Source organism: Ceratotherium simum, chromosome 2 (genome assembly GCF_057802395.1).
Source record: "Ceratotherium simum simum isolate JZ-2026a chromosome 2, ASM5780239v1, whole genome shotgun sequence".
NCBI classification, from domain to species: domain Eukaryota; kingdom Metazoa; phylum Chordata; class Mammalia; order Perissodactyla; family Rhinocerotidae; genus Ceratotherium; species Ceratotherium simum.
This window is the reverse complement of record NC_141901.1, coordinates 1,805,228-1,827,438: the sequence shown is the minus strand read 5'-3', so window position 1 is coordinate 1,827,438 and position 22,211 is coordinate 1,805,228. Positions and strand designations below refer to the sequence as shown.

The window sequence follows — 22,211 nt, the reverse complement described above, 5'->3', positions numbered from 1 at the left end:
CAACAGAGGACTTGTTAAATAAAGCATGCCAATCTCTATGGTACTACATTATACAGTTAAAAAGAATGAGGCAGATCTCTATATTCTGGTGTGGAAGAGTCTGTCAGGGCAGAATTGAGTAAGTGTAGTATGATATCATTTGTGTTTAAAAATACATATCTATCTAGTATCTATATCTGTAACAGTGGTTATCTTCTGGGAGGGGAACTGGGTGACTGGGAGACAGGGAGTAGAAAGAAGACTTAGTTTTCCCGTCTATATCCTTTGCACCATTTGAATTTTATACCATAGTCTTATATTACTTATTTCAAAAATAAATACAGGGTCCCACCCAGTGGTGTAGCAGTTGAGTTCACACTCTCCACTTTAAAGATTTTATTTATTCTATTTTTTTCCCCCCAAAGCCCCAGTGGATAGTTGTATGTCGTAGCTGCACATCCTTCTAGTTGCTGTATGCGGGACTTGGCCTCAGGATGAACGGAGAAGTGGTGCCTCGATGCGCACCCAGGATCCGAACCCGGGCCACCAGCATCGCAGCGCGCGCACTTAACCACCAAGCCACAGGGCCGGCCCCCGTACTCTCCACTTTAGAGGCCCGGGGTTCACAGGTTCGAATCCCGGGTGTGGACCCACGCACCGCTCATCAAACTATGCTGTGGCAGTGTCCCACAAAACAGAGGAAGATGAGCACAGATGTTAGCTCAGACCCAATCTTCCTTAGCAAAAAGAGGAAGATTGGCAATAGATGTTAGTTCAGGGCCCATCTTCCTCACAAAAACAACAACAACAAAAAAACCAAACAAAACCCCCCCACAAAGTACTACTGAATAGTTTTTTAAAAGGATGAGCTCCATGACCTTTACCTGACATAATGCCCTTCCTGATTGCTTCCACCTATCCAAATTCTACTCTTTCAAGATACAAATTAATTCCCAATTCCTTTTCTGGACAACTCAGCCCAAGTACTCTCTCCTCTGATCTCCTTTGCTAGAAATTATCATGTGTGGCAAATCAACACACATGGCTTTGTTACAGCACTTCTCCTTTTTAAAAATAGTATCAACCATCTTGTATTAAACTTTCCATTTTGTCTTTTCATTTCTGTTTTATTGAGCCTTTTAGGAGATGCATGGGGGTCTTGCAAAGATGAGGAGCGGCCAGTGGAGAATATGTGAACAAGTAAAAGGGAGGGAAGTAAAGGAGAAGGAACTTGAGGCTCCCTCCTTACCTTACCGGCCACCTTCACACACACTAAGCAGAGATTCATGTGAACCAGTGACCCCTTTTTATAAAATGCTAAAAGCCTCTGGAAAGGTAAAGTCTTCACATTTTACACTGAATTAACCCAATTATCAGGACATCACTTAGCTAACAGCACTTGCACTCAAGGGATGAGAGGCTGGGAGACAGAAGCGAACATTCTGAAGCAAGCCTCACAAAAATTTTAGAGCTGAATGGGCTTAAAAATAACTACTCTGAACCCTTACTTCACAGGTTCCAAGGCAAGGCACTGGGAGAGTTCAGACTCAAACTCAAGTCTTCTCTTAAATTCAGTTGAGGAACTCCCACCATCCAGCAGTCGGAGAAGAGGTCTGTCTGGCATGGGTGAAAGATGGGGTCTTTCCACAGCAAGAAAGACAGGAGGGCTCTGTGGCTGGAGAAGAGGGGGAGAGACAGCAGGAGGTGAGAAAGAGGTGGTTGTCAAGTTCTGTCTCCTCTGTAACTGTGTCCAGGGCTCCGCGACAGTCTGTGTCAATAAACGTCTCCTATATTGGCAGAAGCCAAGTTAAGATCATCAGAACTGGTATGGAAGGCTACAAACCTCAACTTCCCCTTACCCAGCTCGGTCTCTCCACGTCAAGAAACCAAATGAACTTCAGTTTAAAGCTCTTTAACGACCCTTTCGCATCCCCTTTTCCACACCTGGAGAAGGAAAGTCGGAAAAGGAGGATGCGATACAAACATGAGGGTTTTCCCTATTTCCAGGGCATTTTCAGCCGGTTCTCCAGTGTCTACTGTGTCCGAAAAGTGAGAGTCATTTAGGGTAGCCATGGAGATACTGCTGGTCTCAGTATTGTTTCCTTCCTTTTCTTTGCTGTTAAAATCTTTCGCTCTGATTTCGGTAAGGCACCCCACTTCTGCTGGCGTCTGGATTCTGCAGCTCCTCTTTCTCCTCAGGGACGCTTACGTAGGGAGTAGGAACGCGTTTTCACGTGAGGAGAGCGTGTAAGCACACGCTGAGGTGAGGTTTATACCCAAGGTGGACGAGTCCCATCCCGTGTCCGGTTTGGGAGTTCGGCCCCAGCCCGGACCACAAGTCCCAGGAGACCCCGCGGTGACGGCGCGCTCCACCGATCCTTCCCTCGATTTCTGGACAGTGGGGATAAAGGTTCCGTTCGCGGCGCACTGCGGTTGGTTTGTTTTCAGCGGCGGTGACGGAGGCTGGGAGTGCAAGGACCGCAGGCGGGGGCTTCGGGGGCAGATTCCTCCTCCCTTAAGCCTGGGGGCGGGGAGGAGGGAAGCCGGCCAGCGGGCCGGACCGCGCCGCGGAGACCGAGCAGGCTGAGGAGATGGAGGGCGACGGGGTGCCGTGGGGCGGCGAGCCGGTGTCGGGCCCCGGCGGCGGCGGCGGCGGGATGACCCGCGAGCTGTGCCGGGGCCTCGGGCGCTACCGCCGCTACCTGGGACGGCTGCGGCAGAACCTGCGCGACACGCAGAGCTTCTTCCGCGACCTCGAGTGCTCCCGCGGCCACGGCTGTTCCTCCGCCCCCGCGAGCGCCGGCGGGCCCGAGCGCGGCCCTGCCAGCGATGTCGCCGAGCCCGGGCTGCAGGCGGGTAAGGAGGCGGCGCGCGGCGCGGGCTGGAGAGGCGCCCACGGGGGACCGCGCCCGGCCCTGCAGAGCGGCGGGGCGAGGCGCGTGGGAGAGGGGCCGCGGCCGGGCCGCCGTGGGAGGGCGTCCCCGGGCGGGGAGGGGAGCGGGGGCCGGGCTGTGCGCGGGCGGAGCGCGGGGCTTAACCCGAGGGGGAAGCTTGCTCTGAGTGAGGGGTGGGCCGCTGTCGGCAGAGCCCCGCTTTAGGGATGGAGGAACGGAGCAGGGGCAGCAGGCGGGGTGCCCCAGGAGCCGGAGGAGGCCCGGAAACTGGGGCGGACTGAACGTGTGTCTGTTGTGCGTGTGTGTGTTTGGTTATGTACGGAAATGTTTTTACACCAGTCATGAAGCAGCTCTGTGAGAAGTAAAGAGTGTACTCTAAATGGGGCTAGGGTCGCTAAAGGAAGTGATAGCCGATGGGTGCCAGGGAATTTCCAGAGATGCTGCTTATGCTTATGGTGAAGAAGTTAGAGAGGGAAGGGATCGTTTTTTGGTCCTGAGACTTCTTGACATGATTCTCTCTGGGATGTGCTAGAGGCCCTAAAGCACTTAAAATCGTGCGGGATCTTTGATCTTTCCTAATTTCTTGCTTCCTTTTAAACTGCTATAGGTGGGGAACTGGCGGGTTTGTTAACTACTGCGTCTAATTAGGAAATAAACTAGATTGGAAGGGAGAAGTGACTGGCATCCCATGTAGACAGATGCCTTGGGGACAACATAGCAGAGACGTTGGTGTGTTTAATTTAGTGATTCTCAAACTTAAGTGTGTATGAAAATCAAATTAAAATGTAAAATATTTCAGGCTGTGTCACAGGTAGGTAGAGTAGGCCTAGTGGGTGGGTCCACAGACTCGAAACATACAATGTCCCTGGGCATTCTGATGCAAGTGGTTTGCAGACACACTTTCAGAAACACAAATTTAGATGCTGGTAGCAAATTTGAAGGTGAGGCTCAGAAAGGAATGAATTGTTAAGCTCTTCAGATTTTGTGAGTTGGGCCCTATATTTCCAAAGTTGCATGTTTAATATCCTAAATTTATCTGAGACTCTGAAAATGGTGATAAAAATAAGATAGTGTCATTCTGATATGATCCTGAATGATACTGTTACATTTTGTTGGCCTGGATGTAAATAAAAAAGCTTTTATTTTATCATGAGATGAATGGGAGGAGGGGGATGACTAGCTTTTCTGAAGTTGTGGTTTTGGCATCTTATGCTCAGAGATTTGCTGTCTGAAAATGGACCTATAGAGGGGACTGATTTCTGTGAGGCTGTTGGAAGACAACTGGGGTAATGTTTTCAGAGAGGAGCCCCAGAATGTGTACTTTCACCCTCTCCCTTAGCAGTGCTTTCCCTGCTCAGAAGTTTTTCTCATAGCTTATCTAAAGAAGCCCTCTATTGCTCTTGTTTTGTAACAATTATTTATTTTGAATTACTACTGAAAAAAAATCAGAGAGTAGATTCACCTCAGAGAGATGGAGGTTTTCAAGGCACCTTGGTTGTCTCTTGATTCTTTAAGAGCCAACTTAAGAGATACAAACATACCTTTGTATTTTGCCTCATGGCTTTTCTAGTTGACTGCGTCATGAACTAATCTTTGCACATTTAACTCTCTTCACCCTCTGGAGTCTGTCCGTCCGAAATAAAAACCAAGGGAGGGTGCAGATGACAGGACTGGGAGCAATTTGATTTTCTTCCATAAAATGCTTACATTCTTTTCAGTGTGGAGAGTTTTATCTTTGGAAGTGAAAATGGGCATCAGGGCGGATGAGTAAGGTCGAACTTCCTATGTATGTTTTGGGGATGCTCTTTTCCCAGCTGTTTAGGTAATCATGTTAGAAAGTAGAAACCACTCCTAAAAAGACAACGAGCTCTTTATTCTCCCCTTTTACAGGCTATCTTTGCAAGGTCAAGTTCATTCGGAGACTCTCTCAACTTTCTTATATGAATGTTGGTTTCTGATTAATAGGAACTTGGGATGTTAGGAGAAGCAACACTCAATTCTTAACCTGACAAAGGTGAAGGTTTTAATCATCATTTCAGAATGGAAGTGTGCTTCTAGGTTGGGTGTAGTATATAGTATTTGAGAACTGAATATCAGGGATTAACTCTACATTTTTATTTTTTCACTTTTAACCAGAAAGGAAATGGGAAGGACCCCAAAATAATGCTTCCTTCTTAATTTTGAGTTTTATATTCAGTAGGGGCAGTTAGAGAGGATATAATGTATATGATGTTTTAGAAGTTCAAGAGTAGGCAGACTAGAACTCTAAAATGAGAGTAGCTTGGCCTATACAAAGAAAACTGAATTATAAGTGAAATTTCCTTGATTCTGTTCCTCCTCTGCTGTCCCAATCATCGATCTTCTTTTCACTTAACCAAAGGGGAGGAAAGCCCGTCTTATCTGTTTATTTTCCTTTGCCAGAGGGTTCAGAAGTAAGGAGATAAAGGCTTTGAGCACTTCTGAAGAAAGGCAGAATGGAGTATTACAAAGTAGCAGAGGGAAAAGTATTTTTCTTGTTTTATGATCCAGCAGAGTTCCTAGCTGTTGCAGTGTCTCATAAACCTCTCAATTTTAAGAAATTGGAATGACTCAAATGTGTCTAGTTGGAACACTCTAGACTATGCTGCTTTCCTTCAGTGCTGGGTCCAACCCCTTGCTATCTCAGTGACCTTGGGCAGATCACAGCTGTGCTGTGCGAGTTTCCTCATCAGGAAATGGGGATTATAATAAGAGTGCTTGCCTGTAGGGTTGTTGGGAGTTAATATAGGGACGCGTTTAGAACAGTGCCTGGTAAGGTACTGTGTAAGTATTAGCTGTTATTATTCAGTAAACATTTGAGTGCCTGGTATGGGGGATAAAGAGTCGAAGACATTGGCCTTGGCCTTGGCCTTGGATTAGTGGAGATCAGTCTTTCCCTTCTATACTTTTCTCCTGAGAAAGAAAAATATTATAATTATCATCATCACAGTACACCTATTTGTTTATGTTGGATGAGGGATGAAAAGGACTAGGAAGACCTGAACTTGGTCTTCTGGAAAGGCATAATCTAATCTCAACCATATACATATGCAACACATAAAGCGGGAAAAGGGCAGAAAGCTAAGGTATGGTTAGAGTATAGGCATTTTATGTGAGTTATAATTCTTAGATTTTTGTAGCTCTTTGCTTTTGGTTAGAAGACAGCTTAGTTCCTCCAACAGTCTTGACCCTCTTTTTGTCACACCTAGTATATAAATTGGTTGCCAGAATTAAAAAGGGAGGAAAAGTACTAGTACATTTATTTAAAATGGACATTTTTCTTGGACTTTTTAGAAATTTGTATGGATAATAAAGTTTAAGTGGCAGAGTGACATTTGGGGAAGGGCTGGAAAGTTGGGAGAGAAGGTTCTTTACAGCCTGGTTTCCTGTAGCTGCCATCTTCATGGGGATGACGGGGGAAGAATTTGGGGTTGTGGGGTAAAACAGCAAGAGGCTGGGGTGGTTGTGCTCTCTGGTTGCTTGCCGTGATCTGTTTAGAAGAGCTGCCTGTGCTTTTCAACATAAGCTCAGCAGAGATAAGGCTATGATTGTGGTTCTTATTTATTACTTTTATTACCCTAGATGAACAAAACCCCATTTTCCCAAGTATATCTAAAACTTGCACTTTCTCTCTCAATTTTCTTCCCATATGGAAGCTGCGTGTAGTGGTCAAAAGCAAGCACAAGTGTTTGAATCAGACCTGGGTTCCTGTTCTAGTTCAGCCTCTTATTAACTGTGTGACTTGGGGCAAGTTACTTGAATCTTGGTTTCTTCATATGTAAAATGGGAGTGATACAAAATGCGACATATTATATGGTTCCATCTATAGGAAATGTCCAGAATAGGCAAATTCATAAAGAAAGAAAGTAGATTACTGATTGCCAGGGGATGGGGAGAGAGGAAAATGAGGAGTGACTGCTGATGGTTACGGGGTTTCTTTTTGGGGAGTGAAAATGTTCTGGAATTAGATAGTGGTGTTGGTTGTACAACTTTGTGAATATACTAAAAAAAATTTTGTACACTTTAAAAGGGTGAATTTTATGATGTGAATTATATCTCAATAAATAAAATAGGAGTGATAATGTTTACTTCACAAAGTTGTTGTGACGTTACAATAAAGCACTTAGCACAGGCATACAGTTAGTGCTGAATATATTTGGCCGTTTGAGTGTGTGTATGTAGTTGGTGAACATAGATTAGGAAGTTGGAACGTGGTGGGCTGGGGGAAGACTAAGAGGAGTAGAAAGGTGGAATGTGGGACAGAACAGTTTTGAACTGGAGCCAGATTCAGGCCCAGGTCTCTAGGCTCCCAGTCCAGTTCTGCTAATGTGACTCCTCCCTTGTTCTTTTCTGACCTGGCCGTGGGAATATAAAATGCACCCTGTCAGTGGAGAGATTTGTTATAAGTGAGTCATAACCCAGGCTCCATAGCTTGCCATGGAACCATCATTTACTTCAGTGGGAGACTTTATCCAGTTGAGTTTAATGTGACACTACCTGCTCAAGCCTCTTATTCCAATTGCCAGTCCATGTCGTTTAGGGCACCAGGCCCCTCTTTCCTGATCTTGCTACCTCCAGCTCTGTGGGAGGAACTCTGGGAGGAAATGGCCTCCTCAAACTCTGTGGCTCTTTGGACCCTTCCCATTTACAGCCTTTCCCCTTCCTAATCTTCCTTCCCTAGGATAATGTTTCCCATGGCGTAGAGCAGCCTGCTATTAAAAAGGCTTGGATAATTCTGCCGGCTTGTAAAAGAAAAGACATTATTACCTTTAAGTTTATTATCATTTGCAGTATGTTTAGTTTAGTCTTAAAAGTCATTACTGATTTCAGTATGGTTAGTTCTTCAGCCTTGCAGGTAGTTTTTAAAGAAAGCAGGATTTAAATAGAAACCCAGTCTGGTCTTTACATTTCGTTTTGCTCTGTCTCCTTTCCCAGCATCTCCTTTCTTGTCTTCGTGCTTCTGTTCTCTGTCTCACCAACTTAAGAATCTTCCTGCAATAAATGTAGTTCTCAAAAACAATCTTTTGAAAATAAAACCTCAAAAAATATGTTATTGAAGTAAAGTATAAGGTGAATTGCACTTTATACCTATTGTTCAATTCCTATAGGCTCTGGGCGTACAGATCATGGTTTTATTTATTTAGGTATTTGTATGATAGCTGTGGATATAATGGTCTTATCCCACTTACTAGATTGTGAACACCTGAGGGTAAAGACTGTTTTACTCATCTTTGTATCTCCTGCCATTTCCTGCAAGTGCTTTGTACATAATAGGCAAATATTTGTTAAATTATTTCCATGGCTGGCAGATATTGGAATGATGTTTTGAAATTAAATGCAGTTTAATTTCCACTTCAGAAGGGCGTTTCCACCCCCCATAGAAGATAGGGACTTTTGTAGATTTGCCCACATTCTACTATCTGGGCCTCTAAAAAAGAACAGTGATATGCATTTGATAGACGACTGATGAGGCTGGAACTGCATTCTGTGCAAGTATCCCAAAGAAGAATTTTCGTGTCCCAAAGAATAGTTCCATGCAATACCGGTATACCAGAGCTCCACCGTGATGTGGGAAGTAACTACTTAATATTCATTGACTTGGCAAACCTTTATTAATGCCTGACTCTGTACTGGGCACAGGACACACAATGGTGAACAATGTCCAACTGACTGATATTATTAATTCCAAGTTGATGTTATGAAAGAAAGAAGGATTCGTGTTTCGTCATGTTCGCCCTAGAGGATTTTCTGCAGATTGTTTACCTACTTAACCATTAGCTGTCTTTGAGGGTGTGGGGATAAGGCATATGGGAAGTTGTAAGATTAGATGGCATTGATAAAAACTGGAGTTGAGACGCTTTACTGACTTTCTGACAGAGTACAGGAAAATTAGTCCCAATCTGCCTTTGATGGAGTAACTATAATTGTGTGTATGGTTCATAAGCAGAATGTGTTCATGAAGATTATTGTTAGAGCGTCTTTCATCTCCCTGTGTTTCTCAGAGGGTACTCACAGAGAAGCCAGTATGAAGAGTATGAGGTGTGTGGGTGCCTGTGGTTTTTTCCTAACAGTTTTAAGACCTAAGTTAAATTTGCTCCTTACTTCTTTTAGGAAAACAGTTCACCTCCAGGGATGATGGGTTTTGCTTCCTATGTGGTCCAGGGAATCTGAATAGCGTCATTCATAACAAGAGTATAAAGGGTGAGTCCGTGTGGAAGAGGCAGTTCTTCTTCCTTGACTCTCAAAGGTCTGATTGGAGTCCCCTGTAGGATTTCCAGGCTAAGTATAGGCCACCCCATGCTTGGAAATTGATTCAGTTCTTTGCCAAATAGGGAGTTTGGTAATCTTGGGGGTCCTGGGACTTGACATCTGAACAGAGGAGAAGAGATGTAGCAGTGGTTGAGATATGTGTCCCCTTCCTTAGAGTTGTAAATCAGCCTCTCTGAGAAAGTGCCCTTATAAAGAACATTCTTCCCAAGTCCAAACCAAAACCCTCTGGAGGAAAGTTAGTCGGAGCCCAAGGCCTCATCAGTATCCCCTGTGGGCACAGTTGAGGTGCCGTCTTGTGCAGTGCCTTCTGTCTCCTTCAGCAGGCAGTGTGCATGGTGTGGGTGTATTTCCCAGCCTTGGCCATGGGCTGTGGGAGCCTTTTCACCACGGCTCTCTTTGGAGGCGGGCTTTACAATGGACTTCTGCTCCCCGGGGTGCTGGTCTGTGGGCAGGAACCTGAGGAGTAGGATGGAGGATTGTTTTGCTTTTCCCTTGTCTAACTAATAATGCATCACAACGATCCCAAAGAATGATGGTAGATTATGCATTCATAAAAGCCTTTGATTAAAAAAAACCTCACACTTTTTAAAAAATGTTTTCGTCCCTTTTACTCAGATGTAAGAAATGGTTTAACTTTAGCTTCATCACATTGAGAGCGTTAGTGCCTTGTTTGTGCCAGACAGATTTTAGTTTAGTGTTTTTTACCCTTTCCAGTCTGTGTAATGGGGAGAGAATTACATTTCCCAAGATTTTTTTTTTTTTTTTTGTGAGATCAGCCCTGTGCTAACATCCGCCAGTCTTCCTCTTTTTTAGCTGAGGAAGACTGGCCCTGGGCTAACATCCATGCCCATCTTCCTCCACTTTATATGGGGCGCCGCCACAGTGTGGCTTGCCAAGTGGTGTGTCGGTGCGCGCCTGGGATCTGAACCGGCGAACCTCGGGCCGCCGCAGCGGTGCATGCTCACTTAACCGCTTGTGCCACCTGACCGGCCCCACCCAAGATTTTTTTTAATCAAGCCAAACTTTCTGGAGCAAAGACTTAAGGCCCTGTCATAAATCAGCTATATTACAAGACTAATTTGAATAAAAGCTCTCTCTTTATTCAAATTAGAGGGACAGTGAATATGGAGTTTACCTTTTAGGAATCTTCTGTACAACATACTCTACCTTAACTTGTAATATCATGGGGATATGTAGGTGCAAGGAGGAGTGTGGGGAAAACAGCTAGTAGGAGAAAAGTTGTTCTTACTGTTTTGGCATACAAGAACCCCACTAGGAAACCTACTTCAGTTTCTCCTAATCGAACAATTGGCCTGCTCTGCTGGCTCTGGTTCACTGGAGAGAAATGGAGATGTTCCACTGCTCCCACTTGGAAAAGTGGTTTGTTAGTACCTGATGAGGAGGACGCCTGTTCTCCAGAAGAAGTGGAGATGTGTTCCCAACTGCTGAGTAGTCAGAAGGGGCTGCTGCAGGCAGTGCGAGGTCAAGCTCCTTCTGGTGTCTTCCTGTCCAATGAAGTGGACGGTCATAGGTAACTTGTATCAGCGTGTGCTGCCCTGGAGCATGATCTTTGTCTGTACTGCTTAGCTTGGAGGATTTGAGTTCTAAATCTGATCCTGAACTACATACTTAGATGAGTGCCTTGAACTCCCCAGACTCCAAACTGGCAACAGGAAACTATTCCAGGAAGATTGAGTAGACAGAAGGTAATGTGCAGGGCAAAAGTGGGGACAGCTAAGAAACTGTTACTGTTTAAAGTCTGTTATTACTGTATTTGATGTATTTTTTATCTGCTTTTTTTTTTTTTTTTTGTCAAGGAAAATTCTGTCTCTTGATCTCTTTCCTCTGAGATCCAGAACTGGATACACTAGGATGCCTTTGGGCTCATTTTAAAAAAGTTACTTGGAAATAATTTCAGACTCACATAAATGTTGCCAGAGAAGTACAAAGAACTCTCATACCTGCTTCATGCAGTCCCCAGGTGTTAACATTTTATTGTGTTTGCTCCAGTTTCTCTCCCTCTCCCTCATCTACTCCTTCTCCAAACCTTTTGAAAGCAAACTCTAGATAGGTTGTCTTATCCCCTCTAAAACACTCCAGTGTGCATTTCTCCCAAACAAGGACATGCTTCTACATATCAGTGTACAACTCCCCAAATCAGGAAATTAACATTGATTCAGTGCTACTGTCCAGTCCACAGACCCCATTCAGGTTTTGCCAACTGTCCCAGTGATGTCTCTGTTTCTTTTTGATCCCGGATCCTATGTAGGAACACAGGTTGCATTTAGTTGTCATGTCTCTTCTGACTCCCTTAATGTGGACTGGTTCCTCGGTCTTTCCCTGGCATTTATATCTTTGACAGGTTCAAAGAGTAGGCCTTACATTCTGTAGGATGGCCCTCAACCTGGATCTGTCTATTGGTTTCTCACGACTAGACTCGGGTCATGTGTTCTTAGCAGGATTAGGCACAGCAGTGATGTGATGTGCATCACATCGGAGTACATGAGGTCAGCCCACCCCGCCCCTGGAGATTTAAGCTCGATCACTGGTCATGTTGGTGTCCTCTAATTTTCTCCACCTTAAAGTCACAAGTTTTCCGCTTGCAATTGATTAGTCTCGTGGGGAGGTGTTCTAAGACTTCACTGATAATCCTGTTCCTGAAAAAAACCTCCCTCCACTAGACCTAGCATCCATTGACAACTCCCACCTGCCTCAGGGGTGGTTTTTATATCCATCATTCCTTCTATATTTCTTAGTTGGTATTCTGTGATAAGGAAGAACTTTCCTTTTTGTTTGTTGATCTATTTATGTCAGTGTGGACTCGTGAATTTTTTCAGTGGATTATAATCTCTTATTATCACTTAAAAATTTTTTTATGCTTAAAAATTGTCCCTGATTTGGTCGGTGAGCCCCCGTTGAGGTGGTTCCTATGTCCTTTTGACACATTCCCACCACTGGATCCTTCTTTTTTTTTTTTAAAGATTTTATTTATTTTTTTTCCCCCCCAAAGCCACAGTAGATAGTTGTATGTCATAGCTGCACATCCTTCTAGTTGCTGTATGTGGGACGCAGCCTCAGCATGGCCGGAGAAGCGGTGCGTCAGTGCGCGCCCGGGATCCGAACCCGGACCGCCAGCAGCGGAGCGCACGTACTTAACCGCTAAGCCACGGGGCCGGCCCCACTGGATCCTTCTTAATGGTTGTTAGCTGCAAGGTGCTGCCTTCCAAATGATAGAAACTAAGCCCTCTGTGCAGCATGAGGTCGGCTTCCTTCGAGGAACTGCTTCTGTCTCTGCCTCCCATAAACTAAAGCCTCAGCTGCCACCTGCCTTTCTGTTCCCTCTGCAGCATTACCAACCTCAGGAGCAGTTTTGCCTGGAAAAGTACTTGTCAGCAGGCTGCTGAGTGCAGGCTCTTCATTTCACATGGCTCCCAGCGGGTATAAGCCTGCGGGGAGTTTATCTCCCTCTTCCCAGGTGCCAGTACCATCTATTTCTTAAAAACTGTTAGAGAGCTTAACATGGCCGCCAGGCAGGATAACCTTACTGACGTTTCTGAGCTTGACTTTTCAGCTTTCAACAAGAGCTTTGGCTACTTAAGTACATTGCAATCGCTAGTCTCCAAAAACCATCCCGTTCAACCAAAATACCTTGTGCTACTTGGTCCTGAAGATTCTGAAACCCAGACTCCCTAAGCATATGTTTTCCGTAAGTGAGGGTGCCTCCTCTATAATTCAGAATCCTTTAAATTTAGCTGAAGTTCAGAGAGCTTGTTTGGAAATGATAAATAAATATTTCTTGGCAGAATTATTTCTCAGCTCCTGGAATTTTTGTAGCTCAATACTTGAAAGCTTGTAGTAGAGTTGATGTAGTAGAAAGCTGTATAACATTCATTTCTCAACTTAGGAGTTGACCTTTTCTTTACTCTTGGCACATATAGTTAATGAGAAATAAAACATCACTACTTATTTGTGTCACTAATTACTTCAGTGAATCACAAAATCCTTTGTATTTCATTCACGTTCACGTTCAATGTTAAAAGTGAGATAAAAAACTTTAGTGAAGGAGGGAAATCCTTGGGTGCCAGGAACAAGGATTACAGTAGTAACTCTGTTGAGATCTGAATGTACTCTGAAGCCACGTCAACCTTCTGAGTTGCAGTAGTATAAGACCAAGATGGAGTGCCATTTCACTTACTCCGTATGGTGCCTTCCCTGCCTTGTTTCATGGACTGGCCGTCACTCCTAGTGTATGTTATTGATTGGGATGGAAAACGGGCAAGGAGAGTGTATTGATACAAATTCATTGCCATTACTCCAAAAACAACTGAAATTGAAATTTAAAGTATCTATCTTAGTGGGTCACTGGAGACATAAAAAGGTCATTGGCATTCCTTCCCTACAGTTCTCCCTTTTTAGAATAGTCTTAACCTCAAAGGGTAATACACACTGATTGATAAGAGGAGCAGTAAAAATTTCTCTGAAAAGCACCTGCCATTTCTTTTAGAAAAGGGACTCTAGAGATCTTAGGTAGAAAAATAACATTTTTAAAAAGTATGCACCAGCTAGTGGTAATACTGCGTTTTTCCCCCAGGCTTTATTCCTCATGATTTGGGACAATTTTCATAGGGATTCTTGTCAGTCTGCTTTAAATTGGGGTCCAACAATTACTGAGTTGTGTTTGGCCCCAGATTGGGAAAAAATGTGATAGGGGGTGTAGGGGAGGAAAAATTTCTCCTCTATCCTCTTAGGGTCTCCAGCTAGGCCTAAGAATTAAACTGACATAAGACAGATAAACAGGAGAAAAGCATATGCATTTTATATGTACTGGGGAGTCCCCAGAAGAGAACGAAGACCCAAAGAAACAGAGTTGAACACTTGTATACTGAATTGGACAAAGAGAAGTAGATTATGAGAGCAGGACAAGGCAGAGGGGCTTGGGCTAGCGCAATAAATGGTGGAAAAGTAACTAGAAGATATGAGTTAGTTTAACAAGACTTATTTGTACAGATTTTTCTTGGCCTTGACTCCTGGGCTCTGGTGATCAGAATGTTTCCGTCTGGTACAGAGAGGGCATCTTCCAGATGGGGTTATCCTGCTTTCTTGACGAAAAAGGGGAGGTCAGAGTGCCCTTCTTATACCTGCTGTGTGTCAAGGGCCTTTAGCTCAAAATAATCCTCATGCCGAAGTGGCATATTTGGGGATGGCATATTCTGCCAGCCTTTGGGGGCACTGTCTACTACCAAGTACTGACCTGGCCCCCAGAGACCTAAGTACAGGTTGTGCACTGCCCTGGTCCACCTTTTATCTGCTTAGGTAAATGGAGAAACGTGGGCTCTTTCTTGCTTTGTTTTTTAAGCTACTGTTTCCTCATCTATAAATGGGGATAATAATAGTCCTTGTCTGGTAGAATTGTTAGCATTAAATGAGATGAGGCAAATAAACTGATGTACTTAGAAAGGACTCAGTAAATGTTAACATGGAGGAGGAAAAATAATATCCCTTCTACTCTTCTAGGTTCTTGGCTGAGACACCCCTGTAATAAAAAGACAGGTTAACAGGAGAAGAACAAACAGAAGTTTAATAATATGTATACCTCCTGTATACATGGGAGAGACCCAGGAAAAACTGAGTAACTCGCCAAAATGTTACTTAAATATCATCTCCTTAAATATCATCTTCAGCTAAAGACCAAAGATGGGGGGCCGGCCCCATGGCTTAGCCGTTAAGTGCGCACGCTCCGCTACTGGCAGCCCGGGTTCAGATCCCGGGAGCGCACCGACGCACCGCTTCTCCAGCCATGCTGAGGCTGCGTCCCACATACAGCAACTAGAAGGATGTGCAACTATGACATACAACTATCTACTGGGGCTTTGGGGGCGGGGGAAGGAGGAGGATTGGCAATAGATGTTAGCTCAGAGCCGGTCTTCCTCAGCAAAAAGAGGAGGATTAGCACGGATGTTAGCTCAGGGCTGATCTTCCTCACAAAAAAAAAAAAAAAAAGACCAAAGATGGGGGCGGGAGAGACCGGGTATGGGGGGCTATCAGGAAAAGTGCAAGATGTGCAGAGTTAAGTGCGTGCCTTCTGCATTGATAGAGTTTCTAGAGTTAGAGTCTGAGAGGGAGCCGCTCTTACAAATGGAAATTTCCCTTGTAAATGTTTCTTACAGGAGTAACTTCTACTCAGTTTTCAGAGCTTCACCTGTGTCTGCTGTTTCTGAAAAATAACCAGCTTAAAATAATCAGTATGCCAAAGAGGCATATTTTGGGGTGGTCTATTTTGCTCCCTTTCATTATCTAAAACAAACAAACAAAATGGGTTACTGCTTTAGTTGCTCTTCTCCTTCTAGTTTGAAGCCTTTGTTTGGAAGTAGCCCCAATCGAGATAATCTGTATTTAAGAACCATCAAGGGAAAAACAAAAAGCCTTGGCTTGCACTTAAGACAATTTGATTTGAATTTGCCTGCAGTCTGAGTTGGCAGGGTTAATGTGCTCCAGCTGAGAGGCTGTGCTGTTACCTTCTGGCAGCCCCATATGCAGATGCTGTTATATTAATTACAAAAGAAAACCGGATTAACTCAGAAGTCCTTTAACTGTCAGTGAGGCAGCTGCTCCAGCTCTGAAACAGGTTTTCTTCATACCTCCTACTGTCAGTCCACAGTTTGGAATCTCTTCTTTAGAGAACTGTAAAAACTGCTCTGTGGGTCCTCAGAGTCCTGGCTCCTTCAGTCCACTTTTTGATCTGCAGTTAGAGTGGTCCAGGGAGAGCTTGCATAATTAAATTTGCATAGAATTTAAAATAAAAACAGCCAGGCCAGCTGCCCATCCCCCTCAATTATTTTTCTTTCAACAGTTAAAGCCTGATGGAATCCTGGAGTTTTAGAACTGGAAAGGATGTTAAAGATGATCTAATCCAACTCCCTTGATTCACAGATGAGAAGTCCAAGGCTGAGAGAAGTCAAGTGAGTTGTCAGAGTCAGTGCTGGTCAGTGGTCAGCCGGGGATCAGAGTATCTGCCCTCTGCCCTAGTGTTCTTCCCACCTCAGGGCTGCACTTCTCCCTCACCGGACCATTTGCCAAGAGAAGCAAGGAGTGTTACAGTCTAGTTTCAGCTTGATTTCGCTCCATGCCGTTGTTCAAATCTTGTAGACATATTGGAGATCAGTGAAGAAGCTAAAGATTAGTGGGAGAAGCTAAGGGCTTGGATAATGATATATTGAAAAACAGATGGTGATACCCGTATTGAAAACCTTTCTTCAGTCCAATAGGTTGCATGTAGAAGCTAGCAAAGTGGCTGGGAACAAAAATTAGAACTGTGCTCAGCATCAGCCCCCTTTCCCATTGCACTGGTCTGTGGTTGGTTGAGGCTAGTGGGTTTATTTGTAGTGACTGCTTTTGTCACTACAGAGATGGGGGTGTGATAATTTGGGTCAGATGAATACTGGGGTGTGTCAGCTGTGGTTTGGGCTGCTGCAGCGTGTTTTACTGGCTTCCTAGAGTTGACACTTTGTCTCAGAGGTGTTGAGAGCTCTGCCTCTGGTCCTGAAAAATGGTTTTCATTCTCTGTTATCCACTCTCCTAGCAGCAGCAGTAACAGAGCTCGTTTAGGTTTATTGTTTTTTATTATGTACCAGCTTTTGTTAGAGGGGTTATGAAGGTTGTCAGTGTGCACTTACACTTAAACACCGATCTGAGAATCTGAGGAGGACTGGGAAAAGAGGAAAGATGGGAAGTATAGATAAGAGGGAATCTAGCTGGACTTCCCACTGCTCACGCGGACACTATGGGAGTTCAATTCTGCAAGGTGAGTTGGGAAGTCCTATTCTGTTCTCCACATCTACTCTCTGTGTTGAGATGAAGGAGGTTTTTAGGAATGACAGTTGCTCCTAAACTATTCATCATGGTACTAGACTTTTCTGAGTACTTAGTGGAACGACTTAGAGCTTTCTGTAGACAATTCTCCATTCTCCACAATAAATGGATTCTGACACAGAGCAGACAAGTACATAACAGAAAGCACTTACTATGTGTCAGTCATCATGTTGGGTGTTGAGGATACAGAGAGAAATATGATGGTTCTTCCTGCTTTTGATAATTATAAACAGATAACTAGAATAGACTGTGATGTGTTGTTTAATTGTGAACAGAATTGCTAGTGGTCACACAAGCAATTGGCTGTGTCCTCTTGCTTTTAGATTGTAGGTCAAAGATGAGCCCAGTGGACTGGTGTTCACCCTTGTGCTTAGTAAATACCTTGCACAGAATTAGGCACTCAGTTAATGCTCTTTGCTTTTTCAGAGGAACCCACCTCTTTCCCAGGAGAGTCGATTTCCTTGTGTCAGTGTCTGGTGTTGCTGATGTACGTGCACAGGCCAGGTGATGTTCTTACGGACAGACAGGAAAGGAAGGGCTTCGTGAAATGCATGGAGGGGTCTGGGTGAAGGCAGACTTCTTGAAACCTTTTGGTGGTGCCATTTGTGGAAGAGAAGGAGGTTTGAGGATTTGAAATAGTAAGTTTGTACCCAGATAGGCACAGTCTGAAGTAGAACAACCTCTTAAATGAAGCAGGCCTCTCTTGCTTCAGTCGCAGGAACGAACTAAAGGGCTTATGAGTGGTTTAATGCAGCTCATGGTTAAGTGACTCAAGTGAGTACTGTTTCAGTTGGTGCCACCCCAGATTTCGATTAGGATGTATGTGTTTGGCTCAGAGAGCGGCCTTCTAACAGCCTGGGAACCGTGTGTCTGTGCCTTTCTGAACAAACGCAAGGGTTGCCTGAATCGTGGACATGGCAGGCACTGGCACTGAGCAAGTCGGGGACAGTGGAGGTCAGAATCCGAGAGTTCCAGTCAGCTAATTCCTGGTTCTTTTTCCCAAACAGAGGTCCTCGTACTTTAGGAAGGCTTTTATTCTGTCTTGAATACTGTTTGATCTGTTTGTGGAAGCTAGCCATTTAGATGAGCGTGGTTGTCCTGAAAGGATGTTTTTGAGATAGATCACATCTCTTCCTAGGTTTGCCTGGATTTTATCCGAACAGGCAGCTCTTTCCCTTTGTCTTACTCAGGGTCTCGTCACCCATAAACTGAAGGAATGTGATTTGATTAGGAGATATTGATCTTAATTGAGCACCTGATGTTCTAGGAAAACAGATGACTTGGCAGCTGGGATGCTGTCACCAGCTATCAGAGAGATGAACCGGAAAAGCTTCTAGAGCTTAGGCAAACTTGAATAACATTTTATTTCCATATATGTGTATTTAAAGATTAGCTCGTACATTTAGTTATAAAATATATCATAAATGAGGAAAATAACAAGCTAAAACTGCATATGGTAGAGACGTTTAAAAGGGCCTTGTATGTTCAAGTATTAGGTTTTCCGTCTCAAGGAAGATTTTCATTTTGACATATTCAGGTGTAGTTTCTCTTGGACTCACATCCCAGTTAGTGTAGTCTTTTCCAGCTTTGTCAGTTTAATGATCTTGTGATTGTGATTGAGTCCTTGTAAACTCCTTAGGCCGTCGCTCTACTGGATGAAGAAGGAGGGGTGGGGTAGATCCCGTCACTGCCACCTTTCTGGATAGGAACAGCTGCTCTGGGGATGAGCCAGGGAGGGGAATTTCATTTGATATTTGAGGAGCCTTTTCTGTCTGGGGTGTTTCCTGATGTCTCCTTCAACCAAGAGCTTCCTAGAAATTTCTTCTCTAGGACCCTGACATCCTAATGGGGTCCTTGTGTGAGTCTCTCTGCCCCTCCTTACTCTTCTCTCTGTACTCCTTTCTCCTTCTCCACTCTCCCCTTCCCCACCCAGGCCAGCTGAGCTGCATTTCCTTCCCACCTAAGGAAGAGAAGTACCTCCAGCAGATTGTGGACTGCCTCCCCTGCATCTTGATCCTCGGCCAGGATTGTAATGTCAAATGCCAGCTGTTGAACCTGCTGTTGGGCGTGCAGGTGCTTCCCACCACCAAGCTGGGCAGTGAGGAGAGCTGTAAGCTTCGGCGCCTCCGCTTCACCTATGGGACTCAGACTCGGGTCAACCTGGTGCTTCCTGGCCAGTATGAACTAGTGCACACGCTGGTTGCTCACCAGGGCAACTGGGAAACCATCCCTGAGGAGGACCTGGAGGTCCAAGAGGACAGTGAGGATGCTGCCCATGTTTTAGCCGAACTGGAGGTGACGATGCACCATGCACTCTTACAGGTACCAATTTCATACTTATATAGCAATTGTGCACGTGTATACCAGCTATTCTTGTATTTGATCTTTCCCAGAAAATAATTTGGCAATATATACTCTGGGCTCTGAGCATCAACTGATGGAGTCAAAGGAAAATAATCTAGGAAGCTGACAGACGAGGCTGTAGCAGTGCCCATCCCTGCCTCTGCCATCATGCTGCAAGGCCCTGAGCAGTTTCCTTGTCTCCTTGCCTCATTTCCTCCCTTTCTAAAATAAAGAGAATGTGTTACTTGCATCTCAACATGCTTTTACAGAATACTTATGATCAGGGTTAGAAATCCTTTTTCATTTCTTAGCAGGAAGGTATTGCTAGAATTATCACTAGCCATCTCTTTACAAAAGGAATGTTAAGATGATGGATAATGTTCTTATTAGATTGAGACCAAGTGAAGAATTTTGTGAGTTTTTCCTTAGACATAGCCATTATTTACTAAGTGGGACAGACTGTGTCTCCTGCTTTCTAAGAAACTTGGGAATGTGAGGACAGGTCTGGCTCAATGTAAGGAGATTTGGAGATCCCGTCATCTGAAGAATATCTTTGCTTCTCTCTTGAAGTAAATTTCCAGAGACAGCACAGGTCTTGTGGCACCTCCTGAGAGATCGTGTTATCTATCTGGTGTTTATATCTCTACTTAGGAAGGACTCGTCTCTTGTGCTAGGCTTCCTTTCGGGCTGTGTAGCTAGGACTGGGCTATTTGATTAGACCGAATGGGGATTCGCAAAGATGTGACTATGTCAGGAGTCAAGGGTGGGTAGGAATAAAAGAATATAGACGTGCTCAGAACAGAGAGTCCATCACTTGGCCAGTTGTGCCAGGAAGGAAGAGCTTGTTTGGCCGGACTGGGAGAGTAGTTTCTTCTTTCTCGTAACCTCTCCACCTACCCCTGTTCTAAAAGGCTTGATCTCCCAGTCAATGAATGGGTCCTTTGGTTGGGGCCATGGCTTGTGATGCTCTAGAAGTAGGAACTGTCATGTCATTTCCTTCCAGAGTCCAGATTTCTTTTATCTTAATAAATGCTAGAGGGGTCTATGTATACAAGCCAGCATTTTCTCTCAGCTCAGTTTTGGTGGGGCTTTCCTCTGTTTTCAGACTGAGAGCTGTGCTTCTTAGCTCCAGGACGATGTGAGAGTTCTTGGATAACTCTGACAGTAATCCTTGTTTATTGACTGAGGTTGCTCAGTTGAGCCATGAACGTCCTCACAATTCATAAGTATTTGATCCATATACAATCTCTCTGTAGTATACCACCCTGGTCTACCTCCCTTAAGTTTCCAGTAGCTCAGTGGCTTTCAAACATTTTTAGATTTTAATTCACTGTAAGAAGAAACATTTTATATCAGGACTCAGTACATATATACACATATATATTTGAAATAAAGTTTCATGAAACAATACTTCTTGCAAAACACACTGATGTTTTCTTCTCTATTCTATTTGACTGCGTCTTTAAAAAATGATGGTAGCAACTCACTAAATCGATGCTTTGACCTAATACATTGTGACCTGCAGCTTAGAAAACACTGTTAAATAGCTGAAATGAAGGCCCTAGGGTGGGTGGTGATTTTTCCTGTTCTTGCCTTTTAAAAACAATCTTGGGGGGCTGGCCTGGTGGTGTAGTGGTTAAGTTCGCACACTCCGCTTGGGCGGCCTGGGATTCACAGGTTCAGATCCCGGGTGTGGACCTATGCACCACTTATCAAGTCATGCTGTGGTGGCGTCCCATATAAAGTAGAGGAATATGGCACGGATGTTAGCCCAGGGCCATTCTTCCTCAGCAAAAAGAGGAGGATTGGCAACAGATGTCAGCTCAGGGCTAATCTTCCTCACACACACAAAAATAATAAATAAATAAATAAAAACAATCTTGGAACGTTAACAAAGCCATCTGCAGGAGAGGCAAATTATTTGATTTCTGTGTCCCTTCATTTTATTGGTTTTAATTTTTAATGCTCATTTACTTTTGTTACATGAATTGAGAGGATACAAGACAGCCACAGAAGGAGAGTGAGAGCCGTTCCCCAAGGGCCTTTCTGAGTGTACACCTTAGTGGTGAGAGTCCCAGTGCCTGCTCCTGATACGTGCTAAGTGCTCAAACTGCGCTAACAATTGCAGAGGCGACTTGATTGGGAAGTTGAAATGCCAAATCAGCTTTATCTCCACACAGTGGAAATATATATTCTCTTTCCTGAGGAATATTCTTCTCTTTTCTTGAGGAATTCTCTAGCGTCTCATGTTCTGTTTCGTGTGGTTTGTGAGGCTTCCTTAGCCAGTGTTTCTCCGGATCTGCTTTATTCTCCAGCGGTTTTGATGTAGAAATAGCAATGGGCCCCATTGGTTCTAAGTTTAGAATCCCTTGATGTTGAGCCTCAGAGGGGCCCTAGCAGCCTTGTGGAGCTCAGGCCCTGCTCCGTCACTAGAATCAGGCTCTTGTCTCCATTAAATACATCGTGATGCTCAGCCCACTGCTGTGAGCATTTCACAGCTACCTTAAAGACTTTTCGTGCCAGTGAGAAAGACCTTTTTGTTTAGCTCCAGTTATATTTAGGACCAGTGAGTTAGCTCTAAACAGCCCATCCATTTGGTTTTAAAGGGGGTGGTAAAGAAAGGAAACATTTAGCTAAAGGAAACCAAGATTGAATTAGGGGAAATGAGATGTTCATCTTCAACTGTCAAATTATCAAAGCAGAATTTCCCCCTCCCCTCTTAGACAATGGTCATTCTTCTAATATGTTGCTTTCAAGTCCTCATAAATTAGCCGTTTTCAGTTTGTTCCAGAAAAGGCCAACTCATATGGACCTGTAGTGCTTGGTATCCCCACTTTT

The 22,211-nt window shown here is 44.3% G+C and overlaps 1 protein-coding gene across 2 annotated transcripts in view; it reads left to right on the top strand.

The window, feature by feature from the left end:
• Positions 1-2,493: 2,493 nt before the first annotated feature.
• Positions 2,494-22,211, top strand: part of DSTYK (dual serine/threonine and tyrosine protein kinase) — a 45,853-nt gene continuing 26,135 nt past the window's right edge. The window contains exons 1-2 of one of the 2 annotated variants that reach the window (XM_087437103.1): positions 2,494-2,835; positions 18,964-19,352. In XM_087437103.1, coding sequence (XP_087293229.1) covers positions 2,571-2,835; positions 18,964-19,352 — 654 coding nt within the window. In that variant the 5' untranslated portion in view covers positions 2,494-2,570. The remainder of the gene's footprint in view (positions 2,836-18,963; positions 19,353-22,211) is intronic. The other variant, XM_087437096.1, reaches the window with a different exon arrangement.